The 18,048-nt window shown below is 43.1% G+C and overlaps 1 protein-coding gene across 2 annotated transcripts; it reads right to left on the reverse strand.

The window, feature by feature from the left end:
* Nucleotides 1-5,789: 5,789 nt before the first annotated feature.
* Nucleotides 5,790-13,746, reverse strand: LOC113016944 (zona pellucida sperm-binding protein 3-like). 2 transcript variants are annotated; one of them, XM_026160162.1, is made up of 11 exons: nt 13,309-13,746; nt 13,113-13,215; nt 12,557-12,675; nt 12,358-12,476; nt 11,292-11,395; nt 10,442-10,619; nt 10,122-10,239; nt 6,969-7,060; nt 6,749-6,843; nt 6,084-6,251; nt 5,790-5,944 (listed from the first exon to the last, which is right to left on the reverse strand). In XM_026160162.1, the coding sequence occupies exons 1-11, from the start codon at nt 13,663-13,665 to the stop codon at nt 5,820-5,822; spliced, it is 1,578 nt and encodes a 525-aa protein (XP_026015947.1). In that variant the 5' UTR covers nt 13,666-13,746; the 3' UTR covers nt 5,790-5,819. The 2 variants fall into 2 exon arrangements, with proteins under 2 accessions (XP_026015947.1, XP_026015948.1); XM_026160163.1 differs by having other exon boundaries at nt 6,084-6,221; nt 13,309-13,745.
* Between the last annotated feature and the right edge of the window lie 4,302 nt (nt 13,747-18,048).

Consider the following 18,048-nt stretch of genomic DNA (forward strand, 5'->3'; position numbering starts at 1 on the left):
CTGGGGATACATTATGGGGGGGGGGGGGGGGGGGGGAGTAAAGGTGTGGCACTGCAGGTCAAGCCACTACTTCCCTCTTTCCTCCTCTGGGAGAGACCCCAGTGTCTCTTACAACAGGAAGAGACTGAAGGTCAAAGCACAGACCCATTGTCTTCCTGCCTGTGTGACAGACGTCTGTCTATTTTGCTTTATTATCTCTGCCTCAAACATGCTTAAACAGACACCTTTGCATATGAGGTAACAAAGAAACATGTATTTTATACATGAAGAACATGAAAACCTCTAAGTGCTCAGCAACTATGCGCTTTAATGGCAACAAGTGGCTGCAGTTACTTAGAGTACATTTTTAAATTTCAACTTTTTATGTTTTACTTCCTGTGAGCTGAAAAGCCTTGCAGCCTTGTTGCAATTTTAAATATAGGCTGTGATGCCCAATATTAATCTGTACTTGTGCTAATATATCAAACATTTGATGAGATATGTGTGCACATGTGGACACAAGAAACAAGGGCACAAGAAATGTGCTAGGTACCCACTCTAGGAGGATGTCCTGCTGGGGATGTAAAATCTGCCCTGTATAGCACAATTCTGGCAGCTGATAAGCCTCCAATGTATTGGTAAATGGGCTGGTTCTTATATAGCACTTTTATACTCTACTAGAGTGCTCAAAGCACTTTATTCGATATGCCTCATTCACCCATTCATAGAAGTACTTTTTAACCACAAACACATACTCGGGGTTCAGTATCCTGCCCAGTGCTAGCATGCAGATTGGAGTAGCCGGGGATTAAACCACCAACCTTTGGATTAGTAGATGTCCTGCTGCAGTACGTCTTGAACCACAGCTTCACCAGTGGACATATTACTCAGGCTGTTCCTGTGGTTCATGTTCTGTTTTCTTACCCATCCAAATTAAAGTGCATAATCCTAGCTATGGTGGCTGCTGAAGGACAAACCACTTTAGCATTGCTCATCTGTTGTGTGTGTATGCTGTTACTCTGCTGTTTGCCTCAGAAATATGCCAGGTGTCCACGTCTATTTATTCAAGAGGAATCTGTAAACCGTGTGAGTTCAGTACAAGTCAATGTTTTTTGCCACCACTGGTTGCAATTAGCCTCTGTTAGCTGGTATTAGCTTTTGCTAACTTCTGTTAGCTAGCGTTAGTGAAACTTTCTTTAAAAAGGAGCTAACACTGTTGAACTTGGTGAATAAACTCATACAATCAGAGAATATAATCAAAATGTTTATGGTAAATAATTGCTACAGTATTGTGTGTGTGTGTGTGTGTGTGTGTGTGTGTGTGTGTGTGTACAAGATCTGGATAAAATCAGAAAATGGACAAACTACAGACAATGACAGACCAGCAGGTTTACAGGCAGGCAGGAACTTATTGGACTGAAAGGAAGCAGGGGCTGGTGGCATGCAGTCTGACAAGTAGACAGAGCTACACCCCTCCAGCCACCATCACTTCTCAGTCTATTATCTTGCCTCCATAATGCCCTCAGCTAACTTCATAGGCATTTCCTCAGTGTGAAAGACACACGTGGCCTCTTTGATAAGATAAACGGCAGAAAATAAAGGCACGGCAAACCGAAAACCCTTTTTGCTTCTCCAGCCAAACAATCCAAATGTCTATTTCAGTAGATAAGGTCGCACAGACAGACCGCCACACCCCTGAAACCTCAGAGACGCACACTTGTCCCTTTGTGCCCCGATAAAGGAGTCCGGTGGATGCATGTAATCAGCATATTATTGATAGTCTTAATAAGAAAGGCTCTGAGTCACTGAAGCCATTAGCCTGGATAAAAGAGGCTTAATTGTTTTGTGTGTGTGCACGCCGGTACTTGTGTATGTGTGTCTTAGGGTGTGCACACGTTCCCGGGCTAAGATCAGGCTAATTAAATCCATTTCCTTCGTTTAGAAGTTTTTTTCACTCTTAATTAAGAGGGTTAATCATGGGTCTGGACAGAGGTGGCGTGCATGTTTGCGTGCACACACGCTCTCCACACCATGGCTGGCTGTAAACGGTGCAATCTGTATGAGAGGAATATAATAACACAATGAGTATTCATGGATTAAATTAAACAGCCTTTGATATTTATCTGCATTCAAAAAAAGGAGCGAATATTTTAGGTCAGATAGGATCTAGTAAATGATAGAGTCGTCTGCCTTGAATTTCAAAAGCTGAGTGTAATAACACATCACAATCTCTTTGATAATGGTCCCCTGTGTCTGTCTTTGTTAAATGAAAAAACAACAACACCATCACAGCTCCAGTTGAAAATAACAGCAGTTTTCTTGTCTCAAGGAGGAATCAGCACGCTGTGGTTTCTTGTCAAAACCATCAACCAACAGGTCTGGTGTTAATACCAACTTCTGTCATCACCACCAATGTGTGCTATGAGAGGACGTCTGCAGCATACCAATGGTGTGGAACAATATTCCCCAGCACGCTCCATCTACAGCAATAATATCGTTATGGCTGCCAGACATGAGAGGACTCTCCCTGCCTGCCACTGGACACACACCATTACTTTTGATGGCCCGCGTGTATGTGTGTGTACATGAGAGTAAAAGTGGCCGTGTGCTCTGAGTGTCTGTGTGTGTGAGTGGGTGTGTGTGCACTTGTGCCCTTAGGGTCACACATCCTGTTGGGGAAAACGGCTGATTCAGGACTCTCAACCATTGTGCTTGTCAACTTGAGTCCGTGCCTCTATAACCGTTAGACATCTGTGGGTGGGCAACCATCTTCAGTATGATGATGATGATCTGATGTGGCCATAACAACACATTAACACGTTTTACACTCTGTTGACTCCTCCAAAAGCTGCAGGCTTGTTTTTTTGGGGTGAGTTTGTAAAAAACACACTTGTCTTTTCAGCCCGCATGTGGAATTTAGATTGTAATGTAGAAAAGAGCCCCATGCCGGCTAAATGAAACGTGGTAGATGTGCCGATTTACCAGAATGAAATAAAGCATCAAATGACTTCAGTTTATATTAGAAGCGTGGATGTAGCAAGGGTTCAGTTTTATTTGCCACCTGCGAACGGGAGGCTCAGCTCCACCTGTTACTTTGCGGTGTGTTGACTTTAACTTTATTTAAACTTTAGATTCAACTAAAAATAGTACAAAGATAACATTAAAATCACAATCCAGCGTCTGTGAAGCTGCACACACTCGTTCACACACACGTTAGGCACTAACTAACCATTGATATGTGATCAGCCAATCACACGGCACCAGCTCAATGCATTTAGGTATGTAGACGTGGTCAAGGCGATCTTCTGAAGTTTGAACTGAAGATCAAATTGGGGAAGAAAGAGGAAAGAAATAATTCCCTGGTCTAATGAGTCTGGAGTTCTGCTTCTGGTAGAGACAGAATTTGGCATAAACACTCTGAATCCGTCCTGCCTCGTATAAATGGATCAGGCTGCTGGTGGTATAATGGTGTGGGGATACATTTAATCACCACAGCCTACCTGAGAACTGTTGCTGACCATGTCTATGTCCACAGAGTGCCCATCTAATGATAGCAACAGACTAACACACCGTGTCACAAAGGTCACATCTCAAATTGGTTTCATGAGTTGGCTGTACTTAACTGGCCTCCACAGTCACCAGATCTCAATCCAACAGAGAACCTCTGGGCTGTGGTGGAACGGGAGATTCTCATCATCGATATGAAGGCAACCAATCTGAAGCAGCTGTGTGATGCAATCTTGTTGATGTGACCCAAATCTCTGAAAAATGTTTCCATCACCTTGCTCAGTCTATACCACAAAAGAATTAAGGCAATTCTGATTTGCACTCTCTGACTAATAAGGTGGCTGGTGATTGCAATGCCTTGCTTTTTGAGGCCAAGCTACATTCCACAGGTATCACACCAGTAAGGCTCAATAGAAATTCCAGGTGCAAATCTGTTGTGTCTGCAGTCCTAAAAAAAACTTTTAGCACACAGTGTTGTTTTAAAAAAAAGAAAAAGAGGTGGTTCAGCTCAGAAGGAAATTCTTTAAAAACACAATTCTGTTATCAAAGTCAAAAATGAACGCATTTAAGAATAAAAGTTTAGATTTAACAGTGAATATGTAGGCTCAGATTACATTTCACATACATCCAAAATCTATGCCTGTACCTGAGACTTTAAGTAGAGACAAACCCAGCTCTACAAAGTGTTTTAGCTTATTTCAGCACCCGTGGTTTAAGTTTAGTCTAGCTCTAAATGGACTAAACAACAGAATGCAATCAGCATTTATGACTTAAAGAAGAGTATTTTTCTCTCACGCTGGCAGAGACTAAAAAGTAGAGTGAATATTAAAATAAAGCTAATGTGTCTTCTGGATGCGAGCTGCTAAGAAAATGTCAATCTCACTTTTCACATTCCCTCCAAATGGGCAAAAGTATTAGTTGCTATTTCCATTATGAAAAAGGCAAATATGTTTACCAGTGAATGCAAAGCCAATTGTGCGTCCTCAGACTGCAAAAGTAAGCCATTCTGTTGGAACATGTGGCCACTGGTTTCCTGTTCTCGCCTCTTTGTTCTCTAGCTTTTTGCAGAAAGAGGTTCGTGTCTAGTGTGTTAGTGTCCATCACTGTGCCTCAGAGTGTGCATGCTTGTCGCTGTCATGCGTCCTGCTGGTGCATCGTTAGGTATGGCTTTTTATTAGCCTCTGGTGTGCTGGAGATGGGGAGGGTGGGGGCGGTCAGCATCGCTCTGGCAGTAAACTAGCACAGCCGTCAGCCCTGCACATAGGAACAAACACCCCATTAAACCAAGGCCTTCACATATTACTGTAATAAAAGCCCCTGCTCTCGCCTTTATGGGCTTTTTAATTATGTCTATTCGTCTTCCCGGGCTTGTGAGCAACAGTTCATGATGAGCCCCATTTCATGAATACTCCACCACTGGCAGAAAGCTGGAGGGGGGTGAATTAAAGGGGACACACACACACACAAAACAAAAAACATGAAAATGGCCCGAGTCTGAAAATATGACTATTGCTCCTGGAATGGTACTTTTTATTTTACCTCGCAGTGTGTTGTCAGTGCAGCTACTTTTACCATTTTTTTCCCCCTCCGGAGTTCTTTGTTTTAGATGTGGATTATTACAAAGATGGAAAAATCTCAAGCAGCTCAAGTGAATTGCATGGCAGCTTGGTAGTAATGGCGTGTATTAAATTAGCTCCCAGAGAACAGGGCAGCGGCTGGACAAGCTTGGAGGAGAAAAAAAATAATAATAAATTAACCAACCAAATCATCCCTGCATGAATTTAGCAAAAAGAGTCTGCACCCAGGCTCATTTTATACCTCGAGTACTTTTCCTTTGGTGCGCTTTTACATTCTAGTTTGTTCAAAATCATATTGGATTTACAATAAAGGTCGGGCAGTGGCCACACCCGCCCTGCGCCATATGAAAACTCTGAATCACATACAGTAATGTGTTCACACCTTGAAGCAGGCTCAACGTAAGACCCTGCCTGGTATTAAAGGATACTGATTGATAGAGTAATATAAAACATGTTGTGTTAACAGTGTACATTTTATGGCCAAGTCATTTTCTCGCAAGGCTGGCCACTCCAGCACAGCCCCTTAACCACAAGAGTACCTAAGCATGCAAGCATCACTGTGGATGCCACCAAGCAGAAGTGAAAGCAGAAAAAGTTCAGCTGTGGAGAACCTTGATAACCCCCCCATGTTCGAATTTGGAATTTATATCCATTGCATAATGAACTTTGGTTAAATAGACCTCTGGTCCTTGATCTATACTTAAAGGGAGGAAAACAAAGATCGAGGCATGGGTATGAAGGCTTTATTTTCTTAAATCAGGTGCAAACAGAGTATCCAGTGGGTTTGCAAGGGCTGCTGCAAATCACAGTGCTGGTGAAAACTAACACCACAGCAAGCGCCATCCAGACTCCACACAGCAGGGCTACTGCTGAAAACAAGGCTGAAAAAGGGAGGATGAGGACAGAAGACAAATATTACCACTTCTATTAGCAGTTGAGAGAAAACTCAAGGGAGTGGGAACAAAGTCAAGTCAGAGTGTTTTTTTTAAAACCCCTTGAGTTGTTTTGTGGGTGTCTAACCAGCTCGAGTGACTTCTTGTGTCTGCTGCAGAGAAACTGGTTCTGGAGGAAGCTCAAGCGGCTCAGTCGACCCCTCTTCCAGAACGTTCTCCTCCAGCAGGATGGGGCCAAGAGCAGCCGTCCCCTCCCACCGCAGAGCTGCATAAAAATAAGCAAATCCAATATGGGCTGGAAGGGAAACAACAATCTTCTTAGTGCATTTAGCCAGCTGAGTAAACCATTCCCGACACGACTGATTGGTTGGACAATTAAAGGGATTAACTCAAAATCAATCCACCACATAAATGGCATGTGTGCCAAATGAGTGCAAGCAAGCTCGTCTAAACACGGGTGGAACCTCTGCTTGTGTAGGTTTGTGGCTGATTGCATTATACTCCATATGAATGCATTTAAACTAAATACAAAAAAGTACTTCTAAAATATGTATGTTTGCTACTTTTATGGCATTTTAGACAGCCTTGTATCAGCTAGTCACAGCCCCTTAACAAAAAAAAACACCTTTTTAAAATAATGTTTGCCAAAATTAAATCAACAGATTCTGCATATGCAAATGCTTTTCATAATGAAAGTGGTTAGAATAGCATAATTCCCCCCCCACTGGGCCGGCATCACATGTTCAGGACCTGTCCCAGGTTGTCATGTAGCGTCGCTTCTGCAAACTGTACCATCATTTGCTGCAAGGCTTCTTTTCCATCTCTGCGTGCCGCAGCTGGTCTCACAGCAGCTACACACCTTATTGTCTCCACCTGATGCCACCCATCTGTCCAGAGCCGAAAATGCATTGTTAGGAGGAAGTGCAGCAAAGCTTTGCATTAGCATTAGAGCCATGGCAACGAATCTGAAGGCAAACACCTGTACAGTAGAGCAATCTTTGTGTAAACTGACCTCTTGGCTTCAGACAGGAATGAGCAGGCTTTGTGCTCCGAGTCGACGGGTGCAGAGACTGGCGTTGCTTTCAGCTGACATGTGATGTAGAGCTATGAGAAAGTTAAACGACATGGAAATGTATTAGTGTTCAGAATGGATGTGCTATTGCTGTGCAAAATATGACAAACTGCATCAGTAATCCTGACAGGTATGGAGAGCCAAAACTGCCATAATTTAAAAAAAAAAACAAAAACAAAAAAAAACAAAAACTATTTGACTCAAAACAAATATGCCATTAAATGGACCAAGAAGTTAAACAAAACCCCTTTAATCACACAATTTAGTGATTTATTTACTTCAGTACTCGTGGGCAATATACAGTAGCTTGCAAAAGTATTCGGCCCCCTTGAACTTTTCCACATTTTGTCACATTACAGCCACAAACATGAATCAATTTTATTGGAATTCCACGTTAAAGACTAACAAAAAGTGGTGCACACGTGAGAGTTGGAACGAAAATCATACATGATTCCAAACATTTTTTTACAAATAACTGCAAAGTGGGGTGTGCATAATTATTCAGCCCCCTTTGGTCTGAGTGCAGTCAGTTGCACATAGACATTGCCTGATGAGTGTTATAGACTAAATAGAGTGCACCTGTGTGTAATCTAATATCAGTAGAAATACAGCTGCTCTGTGACGGCCTCAGAGGTTGTCTAAGAGAATATTGGGAGCAACAACACCATGAAGTCATAAAGTTATTGAGAAATTTAAAGCAGGCTTAGGCTGCAAAAAGATTTCCCAAGCCTTGAACATCCCACGGAGCACTGTTCAAGCGCTCATTCAGAGATGGAAGGAGTATGGCACAAGTGTAAACCTACCAAGACAAGGCCGTCCACCTAAACTCACAGGCCGAACAAGGAGAGCGCTGATCAGAAATGCAGCCAAGAGGCCCATGGTGACTCTAGACGAGCTGCAGAGATCTACAGCTCAGGTGGGGGAATCTGTCCATAGGACAACTATTAGTGGTGCACTGCACAAAGTTGGCCTTTATGGAAGAGTGGCAAGAAGAAAGCCATTGTTAACAGAAAACCATAAGAAGTCCCGTTTGCAGTTTGCCACAAGCCATGTGGGGAACACAGCAAACATGTGGAAGAAGGTGCTCTGGTCAGATGAGACCAAAATGGAACTTTTTGTTCAAAATGCAAAATGCTATGTGTGGCAGAAAACTAACACTGCACATCACTCTGAACACACCATCCCCACTGTCAAATATGGGGATGCCAGCATCATGCTCTGGGGGGGCTTCTCTTCAGCAGGGACAGGAAGCTGGTCAGAGTTGATGGGAAGATGGATGGAGCTAAATACAGGGCAATCTTGGAAGAAAACCTCTTGGAGTCTGCAAAAGACTTGAGACTGGGGCGGAGGTTCACCTTCCAGCAGGACAACGACCCTAAACATAAAGCCAGGGCAACAATGGCATGGTTTAAAACAAAACATATCCATGTGTTAGAATGGCCCAGTCAAAGTCCAGATCTAAATCCAATCGAGGATCTGTGGCAAGATCTGAAAACTGCTGTTCATCTAATCTGACTGAGCTGGAGCTGTTTTGCAAAGAAGAATGGGCAAGGATTTCAGTCTGTAGATGTGCAAAGCTGGTAGAGACAGACCCTAAAGGACTGGCAGCTGTAATTGCAGCAAAAGGTGGTTCTACAAAGTATTGACTCAGGGGGCTGAATAATTACGCACACCCCACTTTGCAGTTATTTATTTGTAAAAAAATAAATAAATAAATAAATGTTTGGAGTCATGTATGATTTTCGTTCCACTTCTGTACACCACTTTGTGTTGGTCTTTCACGTGGAATTCCAATAAAATTGATTCATGTTTATGGCTGTAATGTGACAAAATGTGGAAAAGTTCAAGGGGGGGCAAATACTTTTGCAAGCCACTGTACATTCCTACCTTCACTTATGATAACGGGATCTGGGTAGTAACCAAAAGGAGGAGACTATGGATACAAATTGCAGAAATAAACTTGTTCTAAAAGGGTGGTCAGGTCTCTCCTTTAGACATTTGATGAGTTTTGTCATTCAGGAGGAGATTAGGGTAGAGTTTATACTTCTCCATATCAAAAAGGAGCTAGTTCAAAAAAGTTCAGGCATCTGGAAACTACCCAGATGAGGCGTTTTGAGTTTGTAACCCTGGGATCAGGCCCCATGGCAGACCCAGGACCTGCTGGACAGATTATATCTCTAGAATTACTTGGGAATACCTCATCGTTCCCCCAGAAGAGCCCGTGTATACAGAAGCACATGAGAAATGTAGAAGGAAGAAATGTAGGAAACGAGAATTCTGAAATAAACCTTCAAAACAATTAAATATAATATAATTATAATTACTTCCTATTGCATTTCCTGTCTAACAAAATAAAACTGTAATTATTTAAATATAAATGGAAAATTCTAAAGATACAAAAAGGAAGAGACGGGTAAATAAAATGAAAACTTGATTTAAAATTCATAAAATTAAAGCAAATACAAATAAATACGAAACATAATTCATATAAGCTTTCCTCCAATTCCTTTGGATGTCACTGTGGTGCATTTCATAACGAATAATTTCTTTATAACCTTTTAATTTTGGCACTCTTTGTCCTCCACAGCCCGGTGTTTTCACAAACAACGTTAGCCCGTTTCACATTAGCACATCAATAGCAAAGTTTTTAGGCTCTTATGGATTCAAAGTGGCTTGCTGCATTTGGGAGGTAACGGTTTCTAAATGGCAAACTGATCAAACTTAATGTAATGTTACGATCCAACGCTGACGTAAAAGGCACACAAGAAAAGCTTTTCTGGAGTTGATACTGGCTCATATTTATGGCAGGGATCCTAAACCTATAAAATGGTTATCAATGGTTACCACAAAGGGCATTCATTTCCTCCATTTCCACACAAAGCTTCTGAGGATACTGTAGCCTTGAAACAACACTTTCAAAACACATATATTAGGTGTCGGCTTGCTATATATAAAAACTAACAGAAGGCAAGGAGAAAAAAGTAAAGTGGTTAAACTAACACCTCAGGTGCTGCAAATCGCACCTCTCTATAGTAGCTTCAGGATACGTGATCAGTAGTTTCAAAACTGCATAAACATCTTTATACTACTTACAGTCTTCCTGTCGTCTTGGTGGAACCTGAAGGCCTTCAGCTGGAAGTGGAGTTTATCCTCGTGGCTCCTCGGCATGAAGTAAGACTTGGATCCCGTCAGCTTAGTGTCAGTTAAACATCTCATGTTTGGAAAAAAAGAACAGGTGTGAGTTTTACATGCATAAATCTGCTGATTATATGCACCATTTGTTACACAACTGTAACCCTAACAGTAAGTCTTGATTATTATGTCTAGCGGACTCTTTGAAACAAAGACAGGCAGTGACGTATTTAGTGTCACTCTAAGGTACAGTATTCCACAGACGATCCACAGCTTCTCACCCGTGGTTGTTAATGAGGCTGTATCTGGGTTGTGAGTATGGATCTGGGTTCGCAGTGGCCACGCAGCTGTCCACGTAGACCCTCAGAGGTACGTGGTTACCCCTGAGGACCGCCGCCTCAATGTGCATCACGTCATTCAGGAAATAAACGCTGGAAGGCCTCTGCGACTGCCAGTCCTCTAATCAAATACAGAGGAAAAAAGTATGAGTGTAATGCTGGGGCCATCAATCCGATTAGATGAAACTAAAATGATGCCCGTGGGAGAGAGTGTGGCACTGTTTCAGCAGACAGTAGGATATCGGTACTGGAACAGTAAGAGAAAAATACTTTAAAGAGGACAATAAATGAATCATTAACCTGAGTAGGAAACACAAATGAGGTCTGTGCCTTTAAAAACTAGTTTAAAACTTTCATAATTTCCTTTATAACTGCATCCAGTCCAAACAGGGTTATAGTAAGTAAATCAGAGCTGGAGTACGGTTCTGCTCATATGATGACGATGATGAACACCAGTGTGGTGCGGTGCCTGTCTGCAGCGCATAGCTTAGAATTAATTAGAAAACACACAATCAGCAGTATATTGATCACTCCATTGTGCGAGTGACCCCGTCGGGTCAGCTGCGAACTACGAGGCATGTAATTTCAGCTCATCACCATGCAAAAGTTTCACTCCTGTTTATCAAGCCGGTGTTTAGCATCTTTAACAGTCGCGACGAAGACCGCGAGGCCTCAAGTGATTGCAATTACGCCTGTCGCCGGGGAAATTAGCCAGACCGGCTGGTGCACATCAAAAGTTTCTCTTCCCCTCAGAACATAAGCTCCAAGTTTGTCATTTCTGACCTGCCCTCACCTGTCATGAGATGCAGGGAGAAGTGCAGCCGCTGTTCCACTTGCATGAGGGACGCAAACGGCTTCGAGGTGGGTCTCAAGGCATCGCTGTTTACGTAATGCCTCCTGTGAAGACAATTACAGGAAGGAGGGGCGTTTCACTCAAGAGAGCCCCATCAAGGATGAAGAATATTCACGCCACGGACAGAAAGATAGGAGTTAAACATCTGCAGGTAAACATACCTATAAAAAAGGGGTTTGTGCATGGCTCACCAAGGCGAGTTTAGGGGCATTTTTAGTACTATATACTGTAGGATGAACTTTAAACCAGTTTAAGCTACAGTTCTCCGTTACTGGTGTGAGACATCATGCATCCTGACACCTATAGATGGTAATACTGACACGGTGCTACAGATTCATAAGCCCTGGAGGTAACTCTGTACAACCTGTGCTAACAGCTAGATTTGTATACTCTAGGAAATTTGGACGACCATCAGGCTCAGGGAAGTGAAAGTAATGAGAAAGGAGGGTGAATTCCTCTTGGTACAAAAGGTCTAATGATTGCATAAATGTCAGTTGAAAAAGATAAATATCTTTATGTTTCAATCATGTGGTACAACTTTTATTGAATATAATACGATTCCTGCCTCTTTCCCCTCACCCCGAACCGGTTGCTACAGATGGCTGCCCTTCCTTAAAGCTAGTACTTCTGGAGGTTACTTCCTGGTAAAAGGGAGTTTTCCTTCCCACTGTAGCAAAGTGCTTGCACATAGAGGGTTGCCTAATTGTTGAGGTTTTCTCTCCATTACTGCATGGTCTTTACCTGACAATATAAAGCATCTTGGTGTTGTCATTTGCTGCTATACAAATAAAAATGAATTAAACTGAATATTTAGAGAAAAAAAAAATGGCACTTGTGCATAGCTGCCTTAGGTTTGGTCTCTCCTATCCATCCATCCCCTCCAGCAACAGAGAGAAGGCAAAATGCTGAACTCATAGCTTCTGACATCACATTGATTACATTTATCCTTTTACAGACATTTAGAATGAATCTCTAACGAGCATGGGGGTAAACCACAAGGCGTTACCTTTTGTAGTGGCACTGAATTACCACTTCAACAGGGTTGGTCTTTAAAATGAAAGTGTTGCTAATCGGAGTCGGAGAGTACATCAGAGTAAATGTGTAGATGATGGCTTCTTCAGTCATCTGAAGAAAGTATTAAACAGTTAAGAGTGAAGTGAAATGCACAATAGTAAATAGGCCTGAGAAAACGGAGCGCCACACACCGTCACTGTGCTGCCGCAGCCCTCCAGCTCTGTTTGAAACCCCAGGACGAGTTTCTCAGTGTCTACCGCAGCGCAGTCTCCTAAGGTCAGATCACTCGGACGGATCAACTGACCGTTTCCTAAGAACAAAGCGGAGAAGGCGCAGCTTAAATCGAGACCATTACCTGAGGCCATTTTATTCTTCAGTCAATAACACTCACGAGGAGTGGAGGTTCAGCCACAGGACAAACAGAAAAGTTTCTTAATGCACTGCTGTAAAATCAGCATTCGAGCACCCGACAGACAAGCCGAATGCCCCTTCACAGAGTGAAGAAATAAGAGGAAACGTAATATTGATCACCGAGACCATTGTCTGTGCCATTTGCAGTAATCAGCAGTGAGTATCCCATCTTCACTGTTCCATTCAATTTTCCAATTTGGGCCTCTAATCTAAACCTTTCCTTTTTAGACATCAGAGCAGAAGGTATGTTAAGTGGACCTGTGCCGGTGCCACTGCGGATAAAAAAAAACCCCCTGCAAATCCGATCAATTTAAACAAATAATGGGCAGCCATTACCTAGGAAGTTTCGCTTGACCTCAATGGTGACCTTTACTTCGCCACAGTGCACCACTACACTGTCAGCTGGCACAGGAACCTGCTCCTCAAACTTCACTGGAACCTGGAATATCATCCGAATGGATTATATAGTTCAGAGAATTCAATAATTGCTATGTAGCTGTCCAAAAATAATAATTTTTTTTTTTTACACTACCTTTGATTTCTGCTTGACTGCTAGGTTTAGATCTGGGTCTTGTTCCTGCAATTGTGACAACTCTTGAGTTTGGACGGTCTCCCCCTGCTCCAGCTGGGAAGGTTTTTGCTTCCTGAGCTGGTGGCTCCTGACCCGGTAGCTGACAGGAAAGCCGGCCGGATCCTTTTGTTCCATCTCGCTCGAGTGACGTCCGGCTGTCTGCAGTGATCTTGGCAGCTGCGAGCTTGTTGTCACTTGTTCTTTTGGGATTTGGCTAAAAGTGTCATTGGTGCTGACGTTTAACCAATTTTGTGTAGCGAAGCAGAAGTTTCCAGCTAAGAAGAAAAGCAGAAAGCTGAACACAAACCCCAGCTCCATTAGAAGTTTTCACAAAACAAACAGCACTGCTGTGCTTGTCTCTTCACCAGAAATCAGGTATAGGAACTTGGCACTGGCTCCACCTACTCCTAATGACTTGATTGGATTCCAGCCTGGAGTATTTCAGTATTGATTGCTGCGCTTGCTCCATTATACAGCACCAAATCACAACAGCAGCACCTCAAGGTGCTTTACTGTAAGATAAAGATCCTACAATAAAACAAAGAACACTCCAAATATCAGATAACTCTCTATGAACAAGCAGTTGGTGAAAGTGGGAAGGAAAAACACCCTATTAACAGGAAGTAACCTCTGGCAAAACCATCTGCCATGACAGGTTGGGGTGAGGGGGAGGCAGCACAATAATGTGTATATTTGTATTGTGGGGAAAAAGGCGGGGTTTGTGTTCATCTTTTTGCTTTTCTACTTTAGCTGCGCTACACAAAATTGGTTAAACGTTAGCACCAGTGACACTTTTAGCCAAATCCCAAAAGGGCAAATGCTGCCATCTGCTAAATGTCCAGCAATGAACAAAGACTTTTATAAACAGAAACAAGCCTGACCCCCTAACAGTAAGTGGCTTTCACGGCCCTCGTGAGGCAAATCAATCTACGCTCTCATGGAGTTTGAGCCCCCCGCCATCCCTCGTGTTTTGATGCTGCATGATCTTGAATGTCAAGGCGATGCGGTCAGCAGTTAGCAGAGTTCAGCAGAGATGCTCATAAAACTGAGATTTATGATCATCCACTGAGAGATTTCACAAATGTCACCACCGCCGCTACCAAATGTATGAGTGTGTGTGTGCTGGTCAGCGGCGTGTATGACGCGTAACAGGAAGCATGGGGTGTGTCTTGAGGCTGTGCCAGCAGGCATGTCAGTCTTGCAGATGCCCTGCTTTCTTCTTCACCTGTTTTCATTCGACCTGTCATAAATATCATCAATGGTTTATGGTCTGTTTAAGATCTAAAGTTTGATAGATAGATTGATTGCCTTGCTCCATATCATTTATGGTCCCTTTAAAATCTTTCTAAACTTGGTAATGCAATGCAAACCCAACAACTTGTTACTGTCTTTCTAATTGCATTTTCTGTGCCTCAGAGGCATTTCCAAACCAACAAACAATATAAAGTCAAAACATTTTCAATAACAACACAACAGAAAATGTGAAGTATTTTGGAATACACCTTGAAGGATAACGTTTTCCTCAGAAAAATATGTTTTTTGCTGTGCCTTGCTGCACAGGCAGTCAGTCCATGAGTGTATTTCAGTCTATGCACACCTCCAAGATGCTTGTATTTGTTCACAGTGTGGATCAGTTTTCTGGTAATGAAAGTGGGCTGGGTTGATGGTTTCCTCCTAAAATCAACTGACATTTCCTTTGTCTTTGTGGTGTTGAGGACAAGATTTGCCCTCTCACACCATTTAATAAAATGTTCAGTGGCGCATGTCTTTCCTCTCCATCATATAAGAGGCTTGCTAAATCTGGATCATCTGCATGCTTAATAAATGTCTGTTAGGAAAAGAGTTGGTATACAAAATAAACAAAAACAGAGATAAAACACAATCCTGAGGGCAATCAGCAGCAGCTCCTTGGAGTAGTGGTTTCAACATTCGCCTTACGTATGTGAGATCTTTGGGTAAAGAGTGGGCAGAGACACAAACCCAGCCTCAGGGAGTCACAAGCTAGTGTACTGCTAGTGCTGATCCCAGATACACTATCCAGGTCCCAAGCCTGGATAAATGGGAGCGTTGAGTCATGAATTGCACCTGGTGTAAAAAGCTGTGCCAAATCAAGCATGTGGATCTACTGTGGTGACTACCTTTAGTGGGGTTACACAGTGGTGCAGTGGTTGGCACTATCAAGAAGGTTCTAAGGAAAACTAGAAGTTATCACCTTATTCCAGATTGGGATGTTGGGAATTTTCTGCCTTTGAGTAAATGGATGGATGGAATTTAATGCTACTAAAGTTCCAATACCATCCCATATGTTGGACAGATAATGTGAATGCATTCATCCATCCGTCCATCCATCCATCCATTCATCCATCCGTCCATCCATCCATCCATTCACTTCCACTTATCCTTTTTCAGGGTTGCAGGGGGTGCTGGAGCCTATCCCAGCTGTCATAGGGCGAGAGGCGGGGTACACCCTGGACAGGTCGCCAGTCTGTCGCAGGGCTAACACACCGGGACAGACAACCATTCACACTCACATTCACTCTTATGGGCAATTTAGATTTTTCAGTTAACCTATCCCCACAAAGTGCATGCATACAGTACATATTAAATGTACTGTATGTACTATTAAATCGTTATTTTACTTCAAAAAATGTTGGCTAACTTCATGTATTGGGTAGATTAACATGTACATGTAATATATCCTGGCCCCCAAACCTGCACAGGGTATCTACCCCAGTGCTAAAAGTGAGCGTGGTGCTCTTTTCATCCAAGGTGTTCCTTTTTCAGTCCAAATACAATTTCACTTGTTTCCAAAAACAAGTCTGGTTTAACCAGATGTTTTTCGCCCACTGAACCTTTCCGCAGCTTTTTTGCCGTCATATGGGTTTTGTTTCGGGGTTTTTTGCTTTGCCCTTCTGGCCAACAGATGTGAAGCTCTTTCAGATCTTGTTTGGTCCATAACTGACCTTTCCTAATGCAGTTTCAGACAGAAGCAAGCTGAAGACAGTGAAATATATTGTCTGTTGGCACGGATTTCATTTTCAGATCCTCACTTGGTTCAAGGAAGGGGTTGGGATTGTCACCGTGCGACCAAAACACTAATATTTAACCTTTCGAATTATTTCAGGCTAAAGAAGTCAGTAAACGTCTTCTACAGAGTGCTGTAGGAGAGAGTGCACATGTCACATTAGTTGGGGGTTTTTTTTTTTTGGCTTTTTAAAGCGTATGGCATAAAAAGCAACCACTGGCACCTGTAATTTCGATATATCTGAGGAAATAAACTCTATTTATGCAAAACTATAACATTACCTCAAACAAAAACCATAATAAGATCTTCTTGGGGGGGAAAAATCCTGCTTTAAAAGCTAAATGAGTTTAAATAGCTTCCCCTTGATACAGACACACTAATCCTTGCTGACCTACAGGAATACATTATAGCTCTTTTTCTCTCTCAGGATCTCCCTGCAGACTACCCAACAGAGAGGCTGCTATTGTCAGGAACTGGCTTTTATCTTTTGCTGATCACTGGCAAAACAAAGAGAGGTGTGTGTATGTGTGTGCTAGTTTGGGGGGGGGGAGTGAAATCAGTCCATCCCTGCCAGTCAGACCCCCGCTGCCGCCAATCTCTAACTTGGTTAGCTCCCTCTAATTTGGCCCCCGGAGGGCCCTAATGTGGTTCCCTGTGGGGGTTTGTGAAAGGGCCTGGCAGCTTCTACCCCTAAGCACACACACACACACACACACACACACACACACACACACACACACACACACACACACACACACACACACACAGCTGCCACTCCCATCAGCTTCTGTTTCCAATATTCCTGATGCATTTTTGAAACAACAAGGACAGGATGATGCAGGTAAAACAGGCCGATTCTCTGCTAAGACAATAAACACACACACGCGAGTTCTCCCACTCACTTCTACCAGATGGAAAATCATCAAACGCCATGGCACACCGACAACACAGATGCTCAGAGAGAGCAACACGCGCACGCACGCACACACACACACACACATACATGCAGGAAAACACACGTGTCCCCTGTCACATTTTGCTGACAGCACAAAGTCATGGAAACAGCTCGATTTGGCCCTCGCTGCACTGCGCCATACGGATTACGGTTATGGAGGCTCATTAAAAACATGTAGTGGGAGATGGATTAGTTATAGCCTGCTGTTGTGGTGGGCGAACAGCGCTTCAAGATCAGCGGATTTCTGTGCGTTTTGTCAGCGCTCATGTGGCGGTGAATAGGTTTTGCGTGGGATAGGGGAGATATTTCTGAGGGATATTTTGCCTTCCAACACGTACTGCCATGTGCTTTTAAGGCACTGGCATCATTTATGGGGCCACTGCTTCAAACTATCTTGGTAGATTGTCAGACTTATATAAGTCTGACAATCTACCAAGATAGTTGAAAAGGTTGAAACTGAAGCATGCGAGGGGAAAAGAACCAAGGAAGTAAGTGTGAGAGTAAGAAGAGAAAGTGAGAAAGGCCTGGGAGTAGAAAGACCGGGGGAAGGGAGGGAGAAAGTCAAAACAAAGGAGGGAGAGGAGAAAAATGTGGCTGGGGTCAGTGAACCTTGGGGTTGGGGATAACAGACAAGCAGCTCTGTGGGTCCCGGCGGGCGCAACGTGAAATAACAGCACGCTGGGCTCTGATTCACGGCCCATCAGCGGCCATATCCAACACA

Source organism: Astatotilapia calliptera, chromosome 23, assembly GCF_900246225.1.
Source record: "Astatotilapia calliptera chromosome 23, fAstCal1.2, whole genome shotgun sequence".
Classification (NCBI taxonomy): Eukaryota; Metazoa; Chordata; class Actinopteri; order Cichliformes; family Cichlidae; genus Astatotilapia; species Astatotilapia calliptera.